The sequence below is a fragment of the Oncorhynchus masou genome, chromosome 22, assembly GCF_036934945.1.
Source record: "Oncorhynchus masou masou isolate Uvic2021 chromosome 22, UVic_Omas_1.1, whole genome shotgun sequence".
In the NCBI taxonomy this organism is placed as follows: Eukaryota; Metazoa; Chordata; class Actinopteri; order Salmoniformes; family Salmonidae; genus Oncorhynchus; species Oncorhynchus masou.
Window position 1 is genome coordinate 37,751,710 of NC_088233.1, and position 24,869 is coordinate 37,776,578.

The 24,869-nt window shown below is 42.7% G+C and overlaps 1 protein-coding gene across 3 annotated transcripts in view; it reads left to right on the forward strand.

The window, feature by feature from the left end:
* The window catches only part of si:dkey-246g23.2 (solute carrier family 66 member 2), a 71,846-nt gene extending 55,046 nt beyond the window's left edge, over positions 1-16,800 (forward strand). For all 3 annotated transcript variants that reach the window (XM_064930077.1, XM_064930079.1, XM_064930078.1), the window contains exon 5: positions 16,026-16,800. In XM_064930077.1, the coding sequence (XP_064786149.1) occupies positions 16,026-16,200 (175 nt within the window). In that variant the 3' untranslated portion in view covers positions 16,201-16,800. The remainder of the gene's footprint in view (positions 1-16,025) is intronic.
* Positions 16,801-24,869: the final 8,069 nt, after the last annotated feature.

The following is a 24,869-nucleotide window of genomic DNA, read 5'->3' on the forward strand; positions in this document are numbered from 1 at the left end:
GACTGAGTCCTCTCACTGGGTTGACTTCCCTGGAGCAGCCCTGTACATCTCTGCCCACATTAGACTGCTGTGTGTCAGTCGCCTCCTCAGCGAAAGGGAGAGCAGGGGAATGAAGGACGTGTCTCAATGTGACCGCAGTGGTTTGAACAGAGCTGCTTTAATAAAGTCCCACCCAGACTCCTCCTTTCCCTCCCCTCCCTCATATCCTCCCTCTTTCCTCTTCTCTCCTGTCCTTCCTTCCCTTTCTTCCACTCTCCTCTCCTCCACCTCTCCCCCTCACTTATTTCCTCAGCTCCGGCGGCGATTCTCTCTTCTCCCCCGTCAGTACAGTAATTAGCTCAGAGGCTCAGAAAGAAGGACGGAACAGATGAGCCCTGATGCAGGGAGACGAGGGGATTGCAGGTCAGGTGGTCTAACTCCTCTGAGGATGTTCAGGAGGAATTTACTGTAAATGTCGCTATCTGCACTCTTAGCACCTCTGCAACCTTTCAGATGCTCCATCTATCCCAGGCATCCAAAAGAGAAGCTAATAGGAGGGCTGACAGCTCTGGCTCAACACAGAGTACAATTACAGCCAGAGCCAGGTACCAATCAGGCCACCCTCTATCACCTCACTCACACCCTCCCTCCATTTGTCTCTCGGTCATCTATCCTTGGCATCTGCACCACTATATCCCCCTGCTCTCTCTGCATCTAGTGGAGTGGTGTATAGAGAGATTTGCTGACACTGTGTTTGTGAAGTGTGTGTTTGCGTGAGATGAATATATATTTTGGAGATGAAGATTAGGTGTCTCACGTTCTCGCTCTCACACATCTTTTCTGTTCTTTCCTTCACTCTCTCTCTCCCTCTGTTCTCTCTCCCATGCTCTGCTACGTAGGTCAGATGAAGGTGTCAGGTTAGATGGGATCAATAGGGGACTTGTCAGGACTAGTGAGTGGGTAGAGAAAGCACTTTCAGTATTTCTAATCAATACCATAATCACTTCTCCTACCTACAAAGGCCCCCAAAGCCCCGATCAATTGTTTACTCAGTATTACTTTCATCTCCTGTTGATCCACAGGACAAGTGACATGACTGTTTAAGTGTGTACAGTTGAAGTCGGAAGTTTACATACACGTTAGCCAAATACATTTAAACTCAGTTTTTCACAATTCCTGACATTTAATCCGAGTAAAAATTCTCTGTCTTAGGTCAGTTAGGATCACCACTTTATTTTAAGAATGTGAAATGTCAGAATAATAGTATAGAGAATTATTTGTTTCAGCTTTTATTTCTTTCATCACATTCCTAGTGGGTCAGATGTTTACATACACTCAATTAGTATTTGGTATCGTTGCCTTCAAATTGTTTAACTTGGGTAGCCTTCCACAAGCTTCATAAGTTGGGTGAATTTTGGCCCATTCCTCCTGACAGAGCTGGTGTAACTGAGTCAGGTTTGTAGGCCTCCTTGCTCGAACACGCTTTTTCAGTTCTGCCCACAAATGTTCTAAAGGATTGAGGTCAGGGCTTTGTGATGCCACTCCAATACCTTGACTTTGTTGTCTGTAAGCCATCGTTAAGCCATCTTTCCACAACTTTGGAAGTATGCTTGGATTCATTGTCCATTTGGAAGACCCATTTGCGACCAAGCTTTAACTTCCTGACTCATGTCTTGAGATGTTGCTTCAATATATCCACATAATTTTCATCCCTCATGATGCCATCTATTTTGTGAAGTGCACCAGTCCCTCCTGCAGCAAAGCACCCCCACAACATGATGCTGCCACCCCCGTGCTTCACAGTTGGGATTGTGTTCTTCGGCTTGCAAGCCTCCCCCTTTTTCCACCAAACATAACGATGGTGAGTATGGCCAAACATTTCTATTTTTGTTTTCAGACCAGAGGACATTTCTCCAAAAAGTATGACCTTTGTCCCCATGTGCAGTTGCAAACCGTAGTCTGACTTTTTTATGGCGGTTTTGGAGCAGTGGCTTCTTCCTTGCTGAGCGGCCTTTCAGGTTATGTCGATATAGGACTCGTTTTACTGTGGATTATAGATACTTTTGTACATGTTTCCTCCAGAATCTTCACAATGTCCTTTGCTGTTGTTCTGAGATTGATTTGCACTTTTCACACCAAACTACGTTCATCTCTAGGAGACCGAATGCGTCTCCTTCCTGAGTGGTATGACGGCTGCATGGTCCCATGGTGTTTATACTTGCGTACTATTGTTTGTACAGATGAACGTGTTACCTTCAGACGTTTGGAAATTGCTCCCAAGGATGAACCAGACTTGTGGAGGTCCACAATTATTTTTCTGAGGTCTTGGCTGATTTCTTTTGATTTTCCCATGATGTCAAGCAAAGAGGCACTGAGTTTGAAGGTTGGCCTTGAAATACATCCACAGGTACACCTCCAATTGACACAAATTAAGTCAATTAGCCTATCAGAAGCTTCTAAAGCCATGACATAATTTTCTGGAATTTTCCAAGCTGTTTATTGGCACAGGCAACTTAGTGTATATAAACTTCTGACCCAGTTGAATTCTGATACAGTTAATTATAAGTTAAATAATCTGTCTGTAAACATGCACAAAGTAGATGTCCTTAACAACTTGCCAAAACTATAGTTTGTTAACAAGAAATTTGTAGAGTGGTTGAAAACAAGTTTTAATGACTCCAACCTAAGTGTATGTATACTTTCTGTCACGAACCGGCTCAAAGCCCGTAACAAAGGGAGACAACGCGGAGATAAGGAGTAACAAAATATATATTTATTAACTAAAGCAACTAAGGAAAATATACAATGGTGTGTGTAATCAGTAATCAGTAGTGTAAGTGAGTGTTTTGCATGCATGAATGTGATAATGCAGGGTGTTGAAAGGTGCCAATGCAAACAAACAAAAGGCCACCAAGAACCACAACACAATCTACAATGGTGTCTGCATGGAGAGAGTCTCCTCCATGAATGTGGAAGAGGTCAATTTATCCTGGGACACACCTGGCCCAGGTGTTTCCCATGTAGCTGACGACCCTCCCCAACTCCGCCCACCGGCATCCTAATAAGGAAACAAGAACAAACAGAATACAGCAGACGGAGTGGGAGGGTCGTCACATTCCCCCCCCATAAAACCGGGGACCAACAAGGACCCCGGAAGAAAATACCAGCCTCTAAGTTCCAAATTGACACAGCTTCTGCGCCACAAATTGATGAGGGTCTATGTGTTCACCCTTACAATTTGCCCTAGCCAACCTCCTCCACAGACCTCAGCAACCTTCACACAGGAAGCAACATTTAAGAGGAAAGAAGAAAACAAGACCAGGCGGGAGCAGACAGGACAGAGAGAACATGACAATACGTAACAATGGTCAGTCACGTAAACATTTAGGAACAGGGCGCACGAGAGAGAGCATCAGCAATCACGTTTTCAGTTCCCCGGATGTGGCGCACATCGAGATGGAATGATTGTAAAATTAAACACCATCGCATTATCCTCTGGTTTGGACACATCATGGACCTCAAAAAAGTGAGGGGGTTATGGTCGGTGTAGACCACAGTAGGTACTACCCCCGACCCGACATACACTTCGAAGTGTTGTAGCGCCCAAATGAGTGCTAGCGCTTCCTTTTCAATAACCGATTAGTTCAACTGATAATCGTTAAACTTTTTAGAAAAGAAACTAACAGGCCTCTCAATCCCAGACACATCTGCTTGCAGCAAAACTGCACCTGCCCCCACATGACTAGCATCCGCCTGCAAGGTAAATGACAAATCCATGCGAGGAGCAGCCAGCACCGGAGTTGAGGTAAGCAACCTCTTTACATCTTCAAAAGCGTGTTGACAACGAGTAGACCACACATAAACAGCCTTAGCTTTCAGCAGATCTGTCAAGGGAGCGACAGCAGTGGAGAAGTTACTACAAAAACTACGGTAATAACCAATCATGCCCAAGAAACGCATTAGTTCCTTTTTAGTAGTTGGTGGTGGAAAAGCATCAATAGCCACCACTTTAGCCCGAACAGTACGCACTTCACCCTGCCCAACCACTTTTCCAAGGTATGTAACGGTCGCCTGAGCAAACTCACATTTAGCCAGATTGATTGTGAGGCGACCCGCAGCCAGACGTTCGAACAAGGCTTGAATACGGGACAGATGTTCTTCCCAAGTATCTGCATATATCACTACATCGTCCAAATAAACAGCGCACCCGGTCAGACCGGCGACAACCCTGTTCATAAGTCGCTGAAAAGTGGCAGGTGCATTGCGCAAACCGAAACTCATAACCGAATACGAGTACAGACCAAAGGGTGTAATAAAGGCAGAGATTTCACGTGCCCTACTCGTCAGTGGCACCTGCCAATAGCCTTTTAACAGGTCAAATTTGCTCACAAACTTAGCTGCACCGACTTGATCAACACAGTCCTCCATTCGAGGAAGAGGAAATGAATCTGGCTTTGTGACACTATTTACCTTACGGTAGTCCGTACAAAATCGGTTTGTTCCATCCAGTTTACTGACCAAGATACAGGGAGAAGCCCAACTGGAGAAAGAAGGCTCTGCTATCTTACTCTCCAGCATGTACTTGACCTCAGCATCCAGACAATGTAGTTTCTCTGAAGAAACTCTATAGAACCGCTGACAAATGGGGTCAGCACCTCCAATGTCAATGTCATGTTCTATTAAGTTTGTACGTGTAGGTGTATCAGAAAATAAACCTGGAAATCTCTGAATCAGACCAACCATCTCTTCACGCCCATCATCAGGTAGGTGAGTGAGAAGACTGTCTAAAATATCCAGTGTTTCTGAATGTTTTAATCTACCCTGCAATATACAATCGTCAGGACCAGGAACATCTTCCTCCTCATGCCCAGATCTAGCACGACAAGAACCCAAGGAAACAACGGTATCAGCCAAAAGAACAGGTTTACCGTCCTCTGTAGAATCCCACTGTTCAGTCTCAGAGGAACGTGCATAATAGGGTTTTAACAGATTTACATGGCACAGCTGGTGTGCTTTCCTCCGTTCTGGAGTGGCAACTAGATAATTTTGCTCAGTGTACTGGCGCACCACTGTATATGGACCTTGAAACTTGGCTTGCAAAAGAGAACCAACAATTGGCAGCAGAGCAACAACCTGGTCACCTGGACTAAAGTGACGAAGCTCAGTTCGGCGATCAAATATGCCCTTCATCCTCTCCTGTGAAGATGATAACTTCTCTTTAGCCATTTCACCAGCGGCGTACAGCCGTCGCCGGAAATCACACACATACAACAATAGGGACTGAGGAGGCTCGGGAGACTTCCAGTCATCCTGGAGAACAGATAAAAGTCCACGCACCTTATGTCCAAACACAAGGTCATTTGGACTGAAACCTGTGCTCTCCTGTGAAACTTCCCTAGCAGCTAACAGTAACCAAGGCAACCCCTCCTCCCAATCCTTATCCATCTCAGTACAATAAGCTCTCAACAAAGACTTAAGTGTTTGATGGAAACGTTCCAGTGCTCCTTGACTTTGCGCGTGATAGGCGCTAGACAAATTGTGTTTAATATGGAGCTGTTGAAGAACCTGACTAAACAGATTAGAGGTGAAATTAGAGCTTTGATCACTCTGAATGACCTTAGGGATTCCAAACAATGAGAGAAACTGAGTTAAAGCTTTTAACACAGATTTAGTCGTGATAGATCGAAGAGGATAGGCAGCAGGAAACCTAGTGGTCTGACACATCACAGTGAACAGGTAACTGCTACCCTTTTTAGAACGAGGCAGAGGACCCACACAGTCAATCAGATACTCAAAAGGTTGGCTAAGTACAGGAATAGGAAACAATGGAACTGGTTTAATAGCTTGATTAGGCTTACCAGTTAATTGACAGGTGTGATAAGTTTTGATAAAATCAGAAACATCCCTCTTTAATCCAGGCCAAAAGAAATGTCTTACAGATAACGGGATAACAGGGAAAACAGTGACATACTTTGTATTATTATCATTAGTTGGCCTAGTGACCAGTTCACCACGACCCATAGAACGTGTCACTGCACACGCAGAGAACACCTCTGGGAAACATCTACAAAGTAGATGTCCTTAACAACTTGCCAAAACTATAGTTTGTTAACAAGAAATTTGTAGAGTGGTTGAAAACAAGTTTTAATGACTCCAACCTAAGTGTATGTATACTTTCGACTTCAACTGTATGTATGTATGTATGTATGTATGTATGTATGTATGTATGTATGTATGTGACAATTTTATTTGTCACGTGCACCAAATACAATGGGTGTAGACTTAACCGTGAAATGCTCACTTACTCGCCCTGCCTCACGATGCAGAGTTTCAAAAAAAAAAAAAATATAACATTATCTTAAGGATTAAAATACACAAAAACGTAGCTATATACAGGGAGTACCAGTACCAGATCAATGTGCAGGTATTTGAGGTAGATACAGTGCCTTCAGAAAATATTCACACCCCTTGACTTTGCCCACATTTTGTTGTATTACAAATGGGATTAAAATGATTAATGGAAAATAAAACTTTGTGTACAAAACATTAAGGACACCTGCTCTTTCCATGACATAGACTGGCCAGGTGAATCCAGGTGAAAGCTATGATCCCTTATTGCTGTCAAATCCACTTCAATCAGTGTAGATGAATGGGAGGAGTCAGGTCACAGGAGGATTATTAAGCCTTGAGACAATTGAGACGTGGAGATATGGATTGTGTATGTGTGCCATTCAGAGTGTGAATAGTCAAGACAACATATTTAAGTGCCTTTGAACGGGTTATGGTAGGTAGTAGGTGTCAGACGCACTGGTTTTGTCAAGAACTGTAACGCGACCAGGTTTTTTCACGCTCAACAGTTTCCCATGTGTATCAAGAAAGGTCCACCACTCAAGGGACATCCAGCCAACTTGATTCAACTGTGGGAAGCATTGCGGTAAACATGGGCCAGCATCCCTGTGGAACGCTTTCGACACCTTGTAGAGTCAATGCCCCGAAGAATTGATGCTGTTCTGAGTGCAAAAGAGGGGGAGGTCAATATTAGGAAGGTGTTGTTAATGTTTTATATACTCGGTGTAACTTGATTTAGAACAGTATTCAATCCCTGAGTAGATACACGTTAGAATCACCTTTGGCAGTGATTACAGCTCTGAGTCTTACAAGGTAAGTCTCTAAGAGCTTTGCACACCTGGATTGTACAATAATTGCACATTATCCTTAAAAAGAAAATGTATTGAGCTCAATCCAGTTGGTTGTTGTTAATTGCTGGACATTCATTTTCAAATCTTACCATGGATTTTCAAGACGATTTTAAATAAAAACTAACTAGACCACTCAGGAACATTTGTTGTAATCTTGGTAAGCAACTCCCAGTGTCTGCTGGAAAGCAGATAACCAGGTTTTCCTCTAGAATTTTGCCTGTGCTTAGCTCTATTCCGTTTAGTTGTATCCCCTAAAAAAACGCCCTAGTCCTTGCCAATGACAAGCATACCCATAACATGCAAGCCTACTCTATCATGTTTTAAGGTATGGCCCAGGTGCAGACAGTGTTGAAGAAACAAAAGTTTATTATGTAACAGGGGCAGGCAAATGACAGGTCAGGTCAGGCAGAGGTTGGTAATCCAGAGAGGGTGTAAGGCACCGGAACAGCAGGCGGGCTCAGGGTCAGGTCAGGCAGAGGTCGGTGATCCAGAGTAGTGGGGCAAAGGTACAGGACGACAGGCAGGGTCAGGGCAGGCAGAACGGTCAGAACCCGGGAAACTAGAAAACAGGAGCAAGGGAACAGGCAGGAGCAGGGAAACAAAACACTGGTAGGTTCTACGAACAAAACAAACTGTCAACAAACAGAAAACACAGGTATAAATACACGGGATAATTGGGGAAGATGGGCGACACCTGGAGGGGGGTGGAGACAAGCACAAAGACAGGTGAAACAGATCAGGCCATAACAAAAGGATTGAACACTTATTGACTCAAGACATTTCAGCTTTTCATTGAGTTAATTTGTAAACATTTATAACAACTTAATTCCACTTTGGCATTATGGGGTATTGTGTGTAGATCAGTGACACAAAATCTAAATGTAATCTATTTTAAATTCAGGCTGTAACACAACAAAATGTGGAAAAAGCCTAAAGGTGTACTTTCTGAAGGCACTGTATGTACATGGCAGGGTAAATTGACAAGGCATCAAGATAGATAATAATACAAGAAAAATAAAGAACTGAGTAGCAGCAGCATATGATGCGTGTGTATTATGTGTACGTATGTAGTGTATAGACACTTCAACTGGCGTACTCAACTGGCAGCTTCATTAAATAGAACCCGCAAAACCGCAGTCTCAACGTCAACAGTGAAGAAGTGACTCCGGGATGCTGGCCTTCTAGACAAAGTTGCAAAAAAAAGCCATATCTCAGACTGGCCAATAAAAAGAAAAGATTAAGATGGGCAAAAGAACAGACACTGGACAGAGGAACTCTGCCTAGAAGTCCAGCATCCCGGAGTCACAATTTCACTGTTGACGTTGAGAATTATGTTTTGCAGGTACTATTTAATGAAGCTGCCAGTTGAGGACTTGTGCAGCGTCTGTTTCTCAAACTAGACACTCTAATGTACTTGTACTCTTGCTCAGTTGTGCACCGGGGCCTCTCACTCCTCTTTATATTCTGGTTAGAGACAGTTTGCGCTGTTCTGTGAAGGGAGTAGTGCACAGCTTTGTACCAGATCTTCAGTTTCTTGGCAATTTCTCGCATGGAATAGCCTTCATTTCTCAGAACAAGAATAGACTGACGAGTTTCAGAAGAAAGTCTTTGTTTCTGGCCATTTTGAGCCTTTAATTGAACCCACAAATGCTCCAGACACTCAACTATTAGCTAACATAACGTGCCATTGGAACACAGGAGTGACGGTTGATGATAATGGGCCTCTGTACGCCTATGTAGATATTCCATTAAAAATCTGCCGTTTTTGAACAATGTCTACACGGTATTTCTGATCAATTTGATGTTATTTTAATGGACAAAAAAAATGTTTTTCTTTCAAAAATAAGGACATTTATAAGTGACCCAACACTTTTGAACGGTACTGTGTGTATGTATGTGTGTAATATATATATGTATGTATGTGTGTGTGTGTGTGTGTGTGTGTGTGTGTGTGTGTGTGTGTATACAGTGGGGCAAAAAAAGTATTTAGTCAGCCACCAATTGCAAGTTCTCCCACTTAAAAAGATGAGAGGCCTGTAATTTTCATCATAGGTACACTTCTACTATGACAGACAAAATGAGGAAAAAAATCCAGAAAATCACATTGTAGGATTTTTAATGAATTTATTTGCATATTATGGTGGAAAATAAGTATTTGGTCAATAACAAAAGTTTCTCAATACTTTGTTATATACCCTTTGTTGGCAATAACAGAGGTCAAACGTTTTCTGTAAGTCTTCACAAGGTTTTCACACACTGTTGCTGGTATTCTTTCCCATTCCTCCATGCAGATCTCCTCTAGAGCAGTGATGTTTTGGGGCTGTTGCTGGGCAACACAGACTTTCAACTCCCTCCTAAGAGGTGCTGTTGTGCTCTCTTCATGACTGTGTGGGTGTGTGGACCATCATATCCCGAGACCCGAGCAAAAATCAGCATTTATCTGCATGCCTTATGTTCAACCTCACAGTTAACTATGTAACAATGTTATTTTCAGGACAACCAGGGCTACAAGAAGAACAATTTGATATAAATACTTTAATTTATGAGTTTTATTTACAAATGTATATATTTCTTTAAAGGTCCACCAAAGCAAAAACCTGATAATAATCAATTTATATGAATGCTGTAAATACATAAATTGTTTTTCCAACTAGGCAGTAACAACTGTGTAGTGTTTGGAGTTTGTGACAGCAGCTATGTTATCTTGGTGATTAGAGCGTTGGACTAGTAACTGGAAGGTCCACGTTCAAATCCCCGAGCTGACAAGGTACAAATTTGTTGTTCTGCCCCTGAACAGGCAGTTAACCCACTGTTCCTAGGCCGTCATTGAAAATAAGAATTTGTTCTTAACTGACTTGCCTAGTTAAAAAAAGGTCAAATAAAAAAATATACAGAATAATAATACATTTAATTTGAGAAGCGCTTTTAATTAGTTATCTCAAATCTCTACTGAGTAGGCTTGGATGATATACCGTATACCAGGATATTTCAAAATATAAATTTGAGGGGGTTTCAGGGGCACCCCCGCCTTGCAGGTGTTGTGGGGGTATGTGCCACGCCATCGCTTCTAACTATAAGTAATCTAAGATGTGTCAGATGAATTATGTCCAGTTCAGGGCCCCAGCTATGCTTTTGGCTAGATGTTAAGATCAAGCTTCTTGGTTACAGCAGAGACATTCAATCCCCTCCTAGATCAAGATCCCTGTTGCCTTAATTGTTGTGTGCGCCAAAAATAGTGCCCCTTGTGTGCACATTCAGTAATACCATATACCCTGGTATGGTACATAAACGGTATGACGGTTTGAGAATCTGGATACCGCCAAACCCTTCTACTGAGCAAAACGTAAAATTAAAAAAAAACATATATACAATAACTAAATACATTTACTATCAAGGCAGGTAAAATGGTAATAGTTGGCTAGGTGCGAAATATATTTTAGATTGGGACGAGGACTATGAAAAAAAGTGTGTAGAAGTGGGATTTAAGCTCCTGTCACGGCCGTCGAAAGAAGTGGACCAAAGTGCAGCGTGGTTAGCGTACATTTTCCTTTTATTCTGGAATGTCGCCAACAAAACAAGAAACAAGTTAACCTCTTAACTCCCCATCCCGGATCCGGGATCGTGACTAAAGCCTCAGGCTCATTAGCATAACGCAACGTTAACGATTTCTGAAAATCGTAAATAAAATGAAAATAATGCGTCTGCTCTCAAGCTTAGCCTTTTCTTAACAACACTGTCATCTCAGATTTTCAAAATATGCTTTTGAACCATAGAAATTGACTAATTTGTGTAAGAGTATGCAAAGCTAGCTTAGCATTTTGAGTAGCATTTAGCACGCAACATTTTCACAAAAACCAGATAACCAAATAAATAAAATCATTTACCTTTGAAGAGCTTCGGATGTTTTCAATGAGGAGACTCTCAGTTACATACCAAATGCGCAGTTTTTCCTGAAAGCGTCTGTGTGTAGGAGAAATCGTTCCGTTTTGTACATCGCATCTGGCTACCGAAACGAACCGAAAATTGTCACCTACAACGTCAAACTTTTTCCGAATTAACTCCATAATATCGACCGAAACATGGCAAACGTTGTCAAACGTTGTCAAACATGGCAAACGTCAATCCTCAAGGTGTTTTTTCACATATCTCTTCATTGATATATCGTTCGTGGAAGCTTGCATTCTTCTCTAAATTCCATGGAAAAATACTTGCAGCTGACTTTTGCGCACCAATTTCGGCGCAGGACACCGGGCGGACACCTGGTAAATGTGGTCTCTTATGGTCAATCTTCCAATGATATGCCTACAAATACGTCACAATGCTGCAGACACCTTGGGGAAACGACAGAAAGGGCAGACTTACTACTCTCGCATTCACAGCCATATAAGGAGACAATGGAAAACAGAGCCTCAAAAATCCTGCTCATTTCCTGGATGCCGTCTCATCTTGGTTTTGCCTGAAGCTCACGTTCTAGGGCACGCACAGAAAATATCTTGGTAGTTCTGGACACGTCAGTGTTTTCTTTCGAAAGATTTGGATGTCATAAGGTGAATTCACCAATTTGTAAGTCGCTCTGGATAAGAGCGTCTGCCAAATGACTTAAATGTAATGTAAATGAAAGCTATCAATTATATGCATAGTCGAGCATCTTTTTGTGACAAAATATCTTGTTTAAAACGGGAACGTTTTTCATCCAAAAATGAAATAGCGCCCCCATAGCATCAAGAGGATAAACAACCGTGAAGCTTACGAGAGCTAAGTGCCACTAATAGAAGTCAACTTCCCACAAACACAAAAGGGAAAAAGGCTGCCAAAGTATGATCCCCAATCAGAGACAACGATAGACAGCTATCCCTGATTGAGAACCATACCCGGCCAAAACAAAGAAATACAAAAATAGAACATAGAATTCCCACCCAAATTACACCCTGACCAAACCAAAATAGAGATTATAAAAAGCTCTCTAATGTCAGGGCGTAACAGGCCCGTTTTAAAAGTTCTGAGTGATCCCCAGTCCACCTGGTCGTGCTGCTGCTCCAGTTTCAACTGTTCTGCCTGCGGCTATGAGACCCTGACCTGTTCACTGTATGTGCTACCTGTCCCAGACCTACTGTTTTCGAAGCTCTCTCTCTCTCTCTACCAAACCTGCAGTCTCTAACTCTGAATGATCGGCTATGAAAAGCCAACTGACATTTACTCCTGGGGTGCTGACCTGTTGCACCCTCTACATCCACTGTGATTATTATTATTATTATATGGCCCTGCTGGTCATCTATGAATGTTTGAACATCTTGGCCATGTACTGTTATAATCTCCACACCGTCACAGTCAAAAAAGGACAGGCCACCCCTCAGAGCCTGGTTCCTCTCTAGGTTTCTTCCTAGGTTCCTGCCTTTATAGAGTGTTTCCTAGCCACCGTGCTTCTACATTTGCATTGCTTGCTGTTTGGGGATTTAGGCTGGGTTTCTGTATTGCACCCTGTAATATCGGCTGATGTAAAAAGGGCTTCATAAATACATTTGATTGATTGAAATTTGATTGATGGAGCGGCTCTCAGATTATTAGGGAAAGCATTCCATAGCTGAGGGGCAAGGGAGCAGAAGGCTCGGTCCCCCATAGTTTGGAGATGTGTTTTGGGGACTTGAGGCAGTGGCTGTAGAGGAGAGTGTCAGGTGGCTCGCTATTGAGATGAGGTTGTAGACGTAGGTGGGGCTCAATCCATTCAAGGCTTTAAATGCATGAGAATTTTGAAATCGATCCTGTACACCGAGTATACCAAACATTAGGAACTCTTTCCTAATATTGAGAGCTTCGGTAGTGATTTTGCTGGGAGGCCCCCAAACAGTGCATTGCTGTAGTTGGTCAAAGAGAAATTGAAGGTGTGGATGAGTTTCTCTGCATTTGGCTGGGAGAGTGATGGTATGACCCGGGCAATGTTTTTTGAGCTGGAAAATTATATTTTAGGGAGTGGGGTCACGGCCAGGGTCGCCATTGTACAGCGCCCCTGGAGCAATTAGAGTTAAGTGCTTTGCTCAAGGGCACAGCAACAGATCATTTTTTTCTCACCTTGTCTGATCTGGTATTTGAACTAGCAACCTTTCGGTTACTGGCCCATTGCTCTAACCTCCAGGCGACCTATGGATTGGGGGGTGCTCTCCCCTCTTTCTCCTGTAGTCACGTTCTGATCGTTGGTCTTACTGACGTTGAGGGAGAGGTTGTCATGGCACCACACTAACACTAAGTCTCTAACCTCCCTGTAGGCTGTCTCTTCGCCGTCAGTGATCAGGCCTACCACAGTTGTGTCATCAGCAAACTTGATGTTGGAGTCATGCGTGGGTGAACAGTGAGTACAGGAGGTGACTAAGCTCACACCCTTGATGGGCCCCTGTGTTGAGGGTCAGCGTGGCAGAGGTGTTGTCTATCCTCACCACCTGGGGCCATCCTGTCAGGACGTCCAGGATCTTTTTACAGAGGGAGGTGTTAAGTCTCAAGGTCACCAGCTTGGTGATGAGCTTGGTGGGAACTATGGGGTTGAATGCTGAGCTGTAGTCGGTGGACAGTATATTTACATACACCGAGTGTACAAAACATTATGAACACCTTATTAATATTGAGTTGCACACCCTTTTGCCCTCAGAACAGCTTCAATTTATTGTGGCATGGACTCTACAAGGTGTCTTGAGTGTTCCACAGGCATGCTGGCCCATGTTGACTACAATGCTTCCCACAGTTGTCAAGTTGGCTGGTTGTCCTTTGGGTGGTCGATCATTCTTGATACACACGAGAGACTGTTGCAGTTCCTGACACACACACACTGGTGCGCCTGGCACCTGCTACCATATCTCTTTCAAAGGCATTACATCTTATGTCTTGCCCATTCATCCTATGAATGGCACACACACACAATCCATGTCTCAATTGTCAAAAATCGTTCTTTAACCTGTCTCCTCCCCTTCAGCTACACTGATTGAATAGGACTTAACAAGTGACACATAAATGTCTCCATTGTGATGTGCTGCTCTTGTACAGATGACCCGCCCCTGTTAATTACCTTGTTAATGATTCATCCTTGTTAATGATGTTTGCCGTCTCTAGAGCAAAGAAATTAGCAAATATGACGGCGGGAGAGAAAAGATAGGGGGAATGTAAAAAATCTAACATTTAAGTTGGGGGGATTAGTGGGAGGGTTTCTGCTGGAAAGGAGAGCTCATCTTGTGTGGTAGAGGACATATTCTGAACTTTTAGCCCATCAGAAAGACTGGATTTCCCTGTGGAATGGCAATTCGGAGAGTCCCCATCTATGAGCATAGCCAGCATAACTGTTTTGTACTGTCGCCTATTCACAGATTTGTCTGTATGTGACTTGAATTGTTTATGTATAGTCATCCTTTGTCCATTAATGCATCAACATATGAGTTTTTCCTCACACCCTTACAGCCTCTACAGTGCAGACTGACCTTTGCTGACCTACACATTCGTGTACAGTGAGGGTATTCTTCCTGGTCTGTATACAAACACGTCATATGCTATAGATGTGTCCACATACACTTGCACTCACCTTTATTTCAACCCATACAAACCTCTCAGCATATACACATGCACTCACCTTTATTTCAACCCATACAAACCTCTCAGCATATATACATGCACTCACCTTTATTTCAACCCATACAAACCTCTCAGCATTTACACATGCACTCACCTTTATTTCAACCCATACAAACCTCTCAGCATATACACATGCACTCACCTTTATTTCAACCCATACAAACCTCTCAGCATATACACATGCACTCACCTTTTATTTCAACCCATACAAACCACTAAACATTTACACATGTACTCAATTCTAGAATAGTTGATAACACATGCTTGACATTGAATATAAATAAGACCTCAGTGACAATGGAAGCATCACTCAGCATTTTGATCAAAGGAGAGTGAATCAAGCAGGTTTCTGATGTTAAATACAGTATCTTTGAATCAACTCTCAACTTAAGTTTGATAAACATGCAATACAAATCAGCAGAACAGTGAAAGCAAGTCTCAGCTGTTTTAAGTTAATAAGAAACGGTTTACCCTTTGATACTGCACTTATATTTTTTACACACAATGATAATTTAGCAAATATCTCATCTGCATGACAACATGGACTCAGGCGAAACTCACAGTAAACAAATCTATAGAATCACTCTACAATAAAGCCTTCAATTGCTTTTCAGCAGTCTGTCTTCAGTTCAATGGTAATCATTCTCACTCAAAATGTTTTTGAATAAGTTTTGCTGTGGAGTTAGCTGCTGTGCTCCTCTTGAGGGTATTAGCCTGCACTGCTGATGTCCAGGCAGCGCTCTGCCTGATCAATCATTGTTTTGCTGGCCACTTTACTCTGTTCCTTGATTGTTTATCTGCTGTTCTCTTTTGCTCCTCAGACATTCTGTTGTGTACTGATTTCAGATTGCATTTAGGAAACAATGATACTGTTGAGTCCTGGCATCAGCTCATTGATGTGCCTATCTTTACGTGTGGACAACAGATGTTGTTTTCCCAAATGGGGATCAAATCTAAATCTAAATGACGTTTTATTTGTCACATGCTTTGTAGACAACAGGTGTAGACTAACAGTGAAATGCTTACTTATGGGTCCATTTCCAACAATGCAGAGTTAATGTTAAGATACAAATATAAATAGTGACGCAAGAAGGAAATACACAGTGAATAACAAGTAGAAAATAACATGGCTATTTACAGGGAAAATTACCTTAAACATTTATAAAATGGTGGATAATCATTGTTCTTTGTCATAGCTTGCTACAGATTTACTCTTTCTCATTGTCTCTCTTGTATCAGTGTGAAGATGGTGCTGCTGTGGACTGCTGGAGACATTTTCAAGACGACGTACTTTGTGATGAACCACAGCCCGTCCCAGTTCTGGATGTGTGGGGCAGTCCAGATCCTCATAGACATTGCCATCCTGCTGCAGGTGCTCTTTTACGGCCAGGACATCAGGGTCAAACTGGGATGAACCCTATGACCTTATCATCCTCCAATACATCAATGCTCTTAATCAAAGACTTATACCTAAACTTGTGTGCCTTAACATGTATTGTTTTCAAGATATTAGATGGAGAATGCCAGAGAGGTATTGTGTATGTTTTACTATTTGATACCAGTCATTTGTGTCTTCATAGGTCATTTGCTTTGCTAGTTACTGAAGGGCAGTGTGTGTCCATCAGTCAATCTCTACCAGTTCCACAGGCAGCTTGAACAACACGACAGGCTACTCTGACTGATGCCTCCTTCACTGTGTACCTCAGTGTGTTTTTTAAGATTAAATATAGACATGTATATATGTGTGTCAGTGTGTGTGCGTTTCAGCATGAAATGATTTTAGCCATCGGCATTCTCCAGGGGCGCTAGGGCACTGCATCGCAATGCTAGAGGCGTCACTACAGATCCGGGTTCGATCCCAGGCTGTAACCGGCCGTGATCGAGAGTCCCATAGGGCGGAGCACAATTGGCCCAGCATCGTTAGGGGAGGGTTTGGCCGGTGGGGCTTTACAAGTAGGCTGTCATTGTAAATAAGAATGTTCTTCAGCGACTTGCTTAGTTAAATAAAGGTTAAATAAATCAAAATGGCAAGGTATTGGTATTTGGTATTTTATTAGAATCCCCATTAGCTGGTACTAAAGCAGCAGCTACTCTTCCTGGGATTCACACAGAACATGAAACCTGACATAATGAACATCAAATTCTATTGGTCACATACACATATTTAGCAGATGTTATTGCGGGTGTAGCGAAATGCTTGTGTTCCAACAGTGCAGTAATATCTAACAATTCACAACAATACACACATCTAAAGGTGAAAGAATGGAATTAAGAAATATATAAATATTATGATGAGCAATGTCAAATCAAATTTTATTTGTCACATACACATGGTTAGCAGATGTTAATGCGAGTGTAGCGAAATGCTTGTGCTTCTAGTTCCGACAATGCAGTAATAACCAACAAGTAATCTAACTAACAATTCCTAATCTACTGTCTTATACACAGTGTAAGGGGATAAAGAATATGTACATAAGGATATATGAGTGAGTGATGGTACAGAGCAGCATAGGCAAGATACAGTAGATGGTATCGAGTACAGTATATACATGTGAGATGAGTATGTAAACAAAGTGGCATCGTTAAAGTGGCTAGTGATACATGTATTACATAAGGATGCAGTTGATGATATAGAGTACAGTATATAGGTATGCATATGAGATGAATAATGTAGGGTAAGTAACATTATATAAGGTAGCATTGTTTAAAGTGGCTAGTGATATATTTACAACATTTCCCATCAATTCCCATTATTAAAGTGGCTGGAGTTGTGTCAGTGTGTAGGCAGCAGCCACTCAATGTTAGTGGTGGCTGTTTAACAGTCTGATGGCCTTGAGATAGAAGCTGTTTTTCAGTCTCTCGGTCCCAGCTTTGATGCACCTGTACTGACCTCGCCTTCTGGATGATAGCGGGGTGAACAGGCAGTGGCTCGGGTGGTAGATGTCCTTGATGATCTTTATGGCCTTCCTGTAACATCGGGTGGTGTAGGTGTCCTGGAGGGCAGGTAGTTTGCCCCCGATGATGCGTTGTGCAGACCTCACTACCCTCTGGAGAGCCTTACGGTTGAGGGCGGAGCAGTTGCCGTACCAGGCGGTGATACAGCCCGCCAGGATGCTCTCGATTGTGCCTCTGTAGAAGTTTGTGAGTGCTTTTGGTGACAAGCCGAATTTCTTCAGCCTCCTGAGGTTGAAGAGGCGCTGCTGCGCCTTCTTCACAATGCTGTCTGTGTGAGTGGACCAATTCAGTTTGTCTGTGATGTGTATGCCGAGGAACTTAAAACTTGCTACTCTCTCCACTACTGTTCCATCGATGTGGATAGGAGGGTGTTCCCTCTGCTGTTTCCTGAAGTCCACAATCATCTCCTTAGTTTTGTTGACGTTGAGTGTGAGGTTATTTTCCTGACACCACACTCCAAGGGCCCTCACCTCCTCCCTGTAGGCCGTCTCGTCGTTGTTGGTAATCAAGCCTACCACTGTTGTGTCGTCCGCAAACTTGATGATTGAGTTGGAGGCGTGCGTGGCCACGCAGTCGTGGGTGAACAGGGAGTACAGGAGAGGGCTCAGAACGCACCCTTGTGGGGCCCCAGTGTTGAGGATCAGCGGGGAGGAGATGTTGTTACCTACCCTCACCACCTGGGGGCGGCCCGTCTGGAAGTCCAGTACCCAGTTGCACAGGGCGGGGTCGAGACCCAGGGTCTGGCTTTGACTAAAATACAGTATGTAAACATTATTAAAGTGACCAGTGATTCCATATCTATTTACATAGGGCAGCAGCCTCTAAGCTGCAGGGTTGAGTAACCGGGTTGTAGCCGGCTAGTGACAATGACTAAGTTCAGGGCAGGGTACTGGGTGGAGGCCAGCAAGTGATGGCTATTTAACAGTCCGATGGCCTTAAGAAAGAAGCTGTTTTCCAGTCTCTCGGTCCCAGCTTTGATGCACCTGTACTGACCTCGCCTTCTGGATGATAGCAAATCAAATCCAATTTTATTTGTCACATACACATGGTTAGCAGATGTTAATGCGAGTGTAGCGAAATGCTTGTGCTTCCAGTTCCGACAATGCAGTAATACCTAACAAGTAATCTAACTAACAATTCCAAAACTAATTTCTTATACACAGTGTAAGGGGATAAAGAATATGTACATAAAGATATGAATGAGTGATGGTGCAGAGCAGCATAGGCAAGATACAGTAGATGGTATCGAGTACAGTATATACATATGAGATGAGTATGTAAACAAAGTGGCATAGTTAAAGTGGCTAGTGATGCATGTATTACATAAGGATGCAGTAGATGATAGAATACAGTATATATGTATACATATAAGATGAATAATGTAGGGTATGTAAACATTATATTAGGTAGCATTGTTTAAAGTGGCTAGTGATATATTTTACATCCTTTCCCATCAATTCCCATTATTGAAGTGGCTGGAGTTGAGTGGAGTTGAGTCAGTGTGTTGGCAGCAGCCACTCAATGTTAGTGGTTGCTGTTTAACAGTCTGATGGCCTTGAGATAGAAGCTGTTTTTCAGTCTCTCGGTCCCAGCTTTGATGCACCTGTACTGACCTCGCCTTCTGGATGATAGCGGGGTGAACAGGCAGTGGCTCGGGTGGGTGTTGTCCTTGATGATCTTTATGGCCTTCCTGTAACATCGGGTGGTGTAGGTGTCCTGGAGGGCAGGTAGTTTGCCCCAGGTGAACAGGCCGTGGCTTGGGTGGTTGATGTCCTTTTTGGCCTTCCTGTGACATCGGGGGCTGTATGTGTCCTGGAGGGCAGACAGTGTGCCCCCGGTGATGCGTTGTGCCACCCTCTAGAGAGCCCTGCGGTTGTGGGCGGTGCAGTTGCCATTCCAGGTGGTGATACAGCCCGACAAGGTGCTCTCAATGGTGCATCTGTAAACGTTTGTGAGGGTCTTAGGGGCCAAAGAGGCCCTGTTAAGGTTGAAGAGGCGCTGTTGTGCTGTCTTCATCACACTCTCTGTGGGTGGACCATCAGATTGCCAGTGATGTATACGCCAAGGAACTTTTCACCTTCTCCACTGTGGTCCCGTCAATGTGGATGGGGGCGTACTCCCTCTGCTGTCTCCTGAAGTCCTCGACCAGCTCCTTTGTTTTGTTGACATTGAGGGAGAGGTTATTTTCCTGGCACCACTCCGCCAGGGCCTTCACCTCCCTGTAGACTGTCTCGTCATTGTAGGTAATCAAGCCTACTACTGTTGTGTCGTATGCAAACCTGATGATTGAGTTGGAGGCATGTGTGGCCATGCAGTCATGGATGAAGAGGGAGTACAGGAGGGGGCTGAGCACGCACCCTTGTGGGGCCCCTGTGTTGAGGATCAGCGTAGTGGAGATGTTGTTCCCTACCTTCACAAGACAAGAACAACTCAAGGACAGAACTACATGCATTTAAAAATGACTCATGTAGGCTACATATCAATACATACACACAAACTATCTAGGTCAAATAGGGGAGAGGCGTTGTGCCGTGAGGTGTTGCTTTATCTGTTTTTTGAAACCAGGTTTGCTGTTAATTTCAGCAATTTGAGATGGGAGTTCTATTTGAGATAATGGCTCTATATACAGTGCCTTGCGAAAGTATTCGGCCCCCTTGAACTTTGCGACCTTTTGCCACATTTCAGGCTTCAAACATAAAGATATAAAACTGTATTTTTTTGTGAAGAATCAACAACAAGTGGGACACAATCATGAAGTGGAACGACATTTATTGGATATTTCAAACTTTTTTAACAAATCAAAAACTGAAAAATTGGGCGTGCAAAATTATTCAGCCCCCTTAAGTTAATACTTTGTAGCGCCACCTTTTGCTGCGATTACAGTTGTAAGTTGCTTGGGGTATGTCTCTATCAGTTTTGCACATCGAGAGACTGAAATTTGTTCCCATTCCTCCTTGCAAAACAGCTCGAGCTCAGGGAGGTTGGATGGAGAGCATTTGTGAACAGCAGTTTTCAGTTCTTTCCACAGATTCTCGATTGGATTCAGGTCTGGACTTTGACTTGGCCATTCTAACACCTGGATATGTTTATTTTTGAACCATTCCATTGTAGATTTTGCTTTATGTTTTGGATCATTGTCTTGTTGGAAGACAAATCTCCGTCCCAGTCTCAGGTCTTTTGCAGACTCCATCAGGTTTTCTTCCAGAATGGTCCTGTATTTGGCTCCATCCATCTTCCCATCAATTTTAACCATCTTCCCTGTCCCTACTGAAGAAAAGCAGGCCCAAACCATGATGCAGCCACCACCATGTTTGACAGTGGGGATGGTGTGGTCAGGGTGATGAGCTGTGTTGCCTTTACGCCAAACATAACGTTTTGCATTGTTGCCAAAAAGTTCAATTTTGGTTTCATCTGACCAGGGCACCTTCTTCCACATGTTTGGTGTGTCTCCCAGGTGGCTTGTGGCAAACTTTCAACAACACTTTTTATGGATATCTTTAAGAAATGGCTTTCTTCTTGCCACTCTTCCATAAAGGCCAGATTTGTGCAATATACGACTGATTGTTGTCCTATGGACAGAGTCTCCCACCTCAGCTGTAGATCTCTGCAGTTCATCCAGAGTGATCATGGGCCTCTTGGCTGCATCTCTGATCAGTCTTCTCCTTGTATGAGCTGAAGGTTTAGAGGGACGGCCAAGTCTTGGTAGATTTGCAGTGGTCTGATACTCCTTCCATTTCAATATTATCGCTTGCACAGTGCTCCTTGGGATGTTTAAAGCTTGGGAAATATTTTTGTATCCAAATCCGGCTTTAAACTTCTTCACAACAGTATCTCGGACCTGCCTGGTGTGTTCCTTGTTCTTCATGATGCTCTCTGCGCTTTTAACGGACCTCTGAGACTATCACAGTGCAGGTGCATTTACACGGAGACTTGATTACACACAGGTGGATTGTATTTATCATCATTAGTAATTTAGGTCAACATTGGATCATTCAGAGATCCTCACTGAACGTCTGGAGAGAGTTTGCTGCACTGAAAGTAAAGGGGCTGAATAATTTTGCACGCCCAATTTTTCAGTTTTTGATTTGTTAAAAAAGTTTGAAATATCCAATAAATGTCGTTCCACTTCATGATTGTGTCCCACTTGTTGTTGATTCTTCACAAAAAAATAGAGTTTTATATCTTTATGTTTGAAGCCTGAAATGTGGCAAAAGGTCGCAAAGTTCAAGGGGGCCGAATACTTTCGCAAGGCACTGTAATACTGTACACTTTCTATGTTTGGGGACTGTGAAAATACCCTTGGTGGCATATCTGGTGGGGTAAGTGTGTGTGTCAGAGATGTGTGTATGTTGACTATGCGAACATTTTTGAATTTTCAACACATTGTTTCTTATAAAAATAAGTGATGCAGTCAGTCTCTCCACAACTCTTAGCCAAGAGAGACTGGCATGCATCGTATTTATATTAGCCCTCTGATTACAATGAAGAGCAAGATGTCGTGCCGCTCTGTTCTTGGCCAGCTGCAGCTTAACTATGTATTTTCATGCAGCACTCAACCACACAACTGAACAATAATCAAGAGCCTGCTTGACTTGCTTTATGGAGTGCGGTGTCATAAAAGCGGAGCATCTCTTTATTACGGACAGACCTCTCCCCATCTTTACAACCATTGAATCTATATGTTTTGACCATGAGTCTCCTCAACTTGTTCAACAGCCACACCATTCATTACCAGATTCAGCAGAGGTACAAATACAGTGCTCAGAATGTATACAGTACAGTACATCTACAGGAAGCATGGCCCACATTCATCACTGTCAAACAGCTATTTCTGGAGAGCAGCTTTCTCCTCACCAAGCAGAACTGCTGGCCTGTGACTGAGGGAAAGGAACTATATTGAACATTTTATACTTGGGATCACAGCTACCTAAATGACAGTACAATGATAACAAAGGATCCATTGAAACATACTGATAGTCTTGGATTGTTCCTTTAAGCTTTGCTAATGAGTACTTTAGCCACATTTTAAGAACTTCCAATAGTCAGTGGAGGGAATGTTGTGGAGTAAATTGTGATGGTGTTCTGAGTCTGGACATTTTAGAGAGACTAAAATGGAGGCTTTCAAGCTCAGTTAGTCTCTGTGGTCACACTGGCGTCGTCATCAGTTCCATGCTGTTTAGTTTTATTAAGAGCCATCCGAGAAGACGGAGCCACCTATGATTTGTTAGGGAACAGCTTTATGGTCATCAGAGGGACATTTTGTTTCCTCCTTACATTGTTTCCTTAGTAGTTTAACACTAGACACTGCTGAAATGAAGAGAGATCAAGAGATGGATGCTGAATGTCTGTGCCTGCCTACCTGTCTTCCTCAACTGTCTTCCATGAATGGCCAGGCTATATGTGCCTGTGGCCTCACAGTGCTGGGACAGTGATAATCATTTACGTGGCTAATGTTTGCACAGCGTGCAGAAAGTGTCCCTGTCTCGTTAGGTTTCCCATCTGTAGCTGACGGCCCTGCCTGCCTCTGCCTGGCAATGTGAAGCTGAAAACCAGGGACAGATTGCCTGTAAAGTGTGTGTGTGATGCCATCCTCCAAATAAAGAAAATAATAGGCACGACTTCTATTGGTGCTATTTCAAGAGGTGTTAAAATACAGTGTAGGTATACAGTGTAGGTATACAGTGTAGGTAACCCCAATCCCCAAAACCTCTGTGCTCTTGTGTTATGATTTTATGTAAGTACAGAAGAAACAATTACATGATTTATCGTCCTTTTTATTCTGCCATATAATATAGGCTGTTGATGCAAGAAGGCTTCTTGAGTTGTTTTCTTATTGTTTTTATATCCTATCGGCTGTTATCTTGATGTTTATCAGGATGCTTGTTTTTCTTTGAGCTCAGCATGTTTGTATACCTGTGTTCCTCACTATGTTTAAATACAGGGTCTGTTGGCAGCCTTGTATACACCAGGAAATAATGGCCATCTATACACACACCCGTCCAATGGCAAGTTACAGTTGAAGTCCGACGTTTACATACACCTTAGCCAGATACATTTAAACTGATGGGGCTAAGGGAAATACAGCCCCCTTTGGATGAATTGTGTGCACAAAGTAAACTTAAAAAAAAACTGTCAAAAATTGCTAATATATGCATATAATAATTATTATTGAATAGAAAACACTCTAAAGCTTCTAAAACCGTTCGAATTATGTCTGTATGTAAAGCAGAACTCACAGGGCAGCCATTCTCCCAAACTCTCTCTCTCTCCTAAGAAAGTTGCTCCAACTTTGACGTCATCGCTCCCACCCTTCCCAACCAGCTACGGATCTGGGAACAGTTTCTATTTCTTCAGCGCGCTCTCGTCTTTCAATGAGACGTGGAACGGAGAAAATAGCACAAGCTTTGACTGCTTGGCGGGCAAAATACTGAGGTGTCACGAGTTTTCAGGTGCGCGCTCTGTGAAAAGGGTCTTTTTTTTCCAGCCTGCCTGAAGAGAGTTCGTTATGTTTGATTTAATCGCCAATTGTTTTGTACGTTAAAAACATCCTAAAGCTTGATTCTGCACTTAGTTTGACCAGTTTAGTCGACATATAATATGTAAATTTGAAGTTTTGATGCGCAATTTTTGTGATCAGAAGTCCTTTTTGGGGTAATTCACTTGAAGATGTTAGCGTTTGCTAATACAAAGACACACCAACAGCAACCAAACTTTATATTAGGTAAGTATAACTCCTTCCACGACATTCTTGTCGAAGACCATCAAAGGTAAGGGAATATTTATGTTATAAAATTGTATTTTTGTCGAATCCAACATAGTAGAGAAATAATGCTAATGGCTGAGCGCCGTCTCAGATTATTGAATAGTGAACGAATTCTGTAACGTTAAAAATAAATGTAACACAGCGTTTGCATTAAGAAGAAGTGTATCTTTCTAAATATATGTAGAACATGTATATTTAGTCAAAGTTTATGATGTTTATTGCTGTTATCTGGCGTTAGCTGCCAGAGATATTTATAATTCCTCCGGTCATTTCTGCTGCATTTTTTGAACATGACTCAATGTAAATGGAGATTTATGGATATAAATTGCATATTATTGAAAAAAACAAATGTACTGTGTAACATG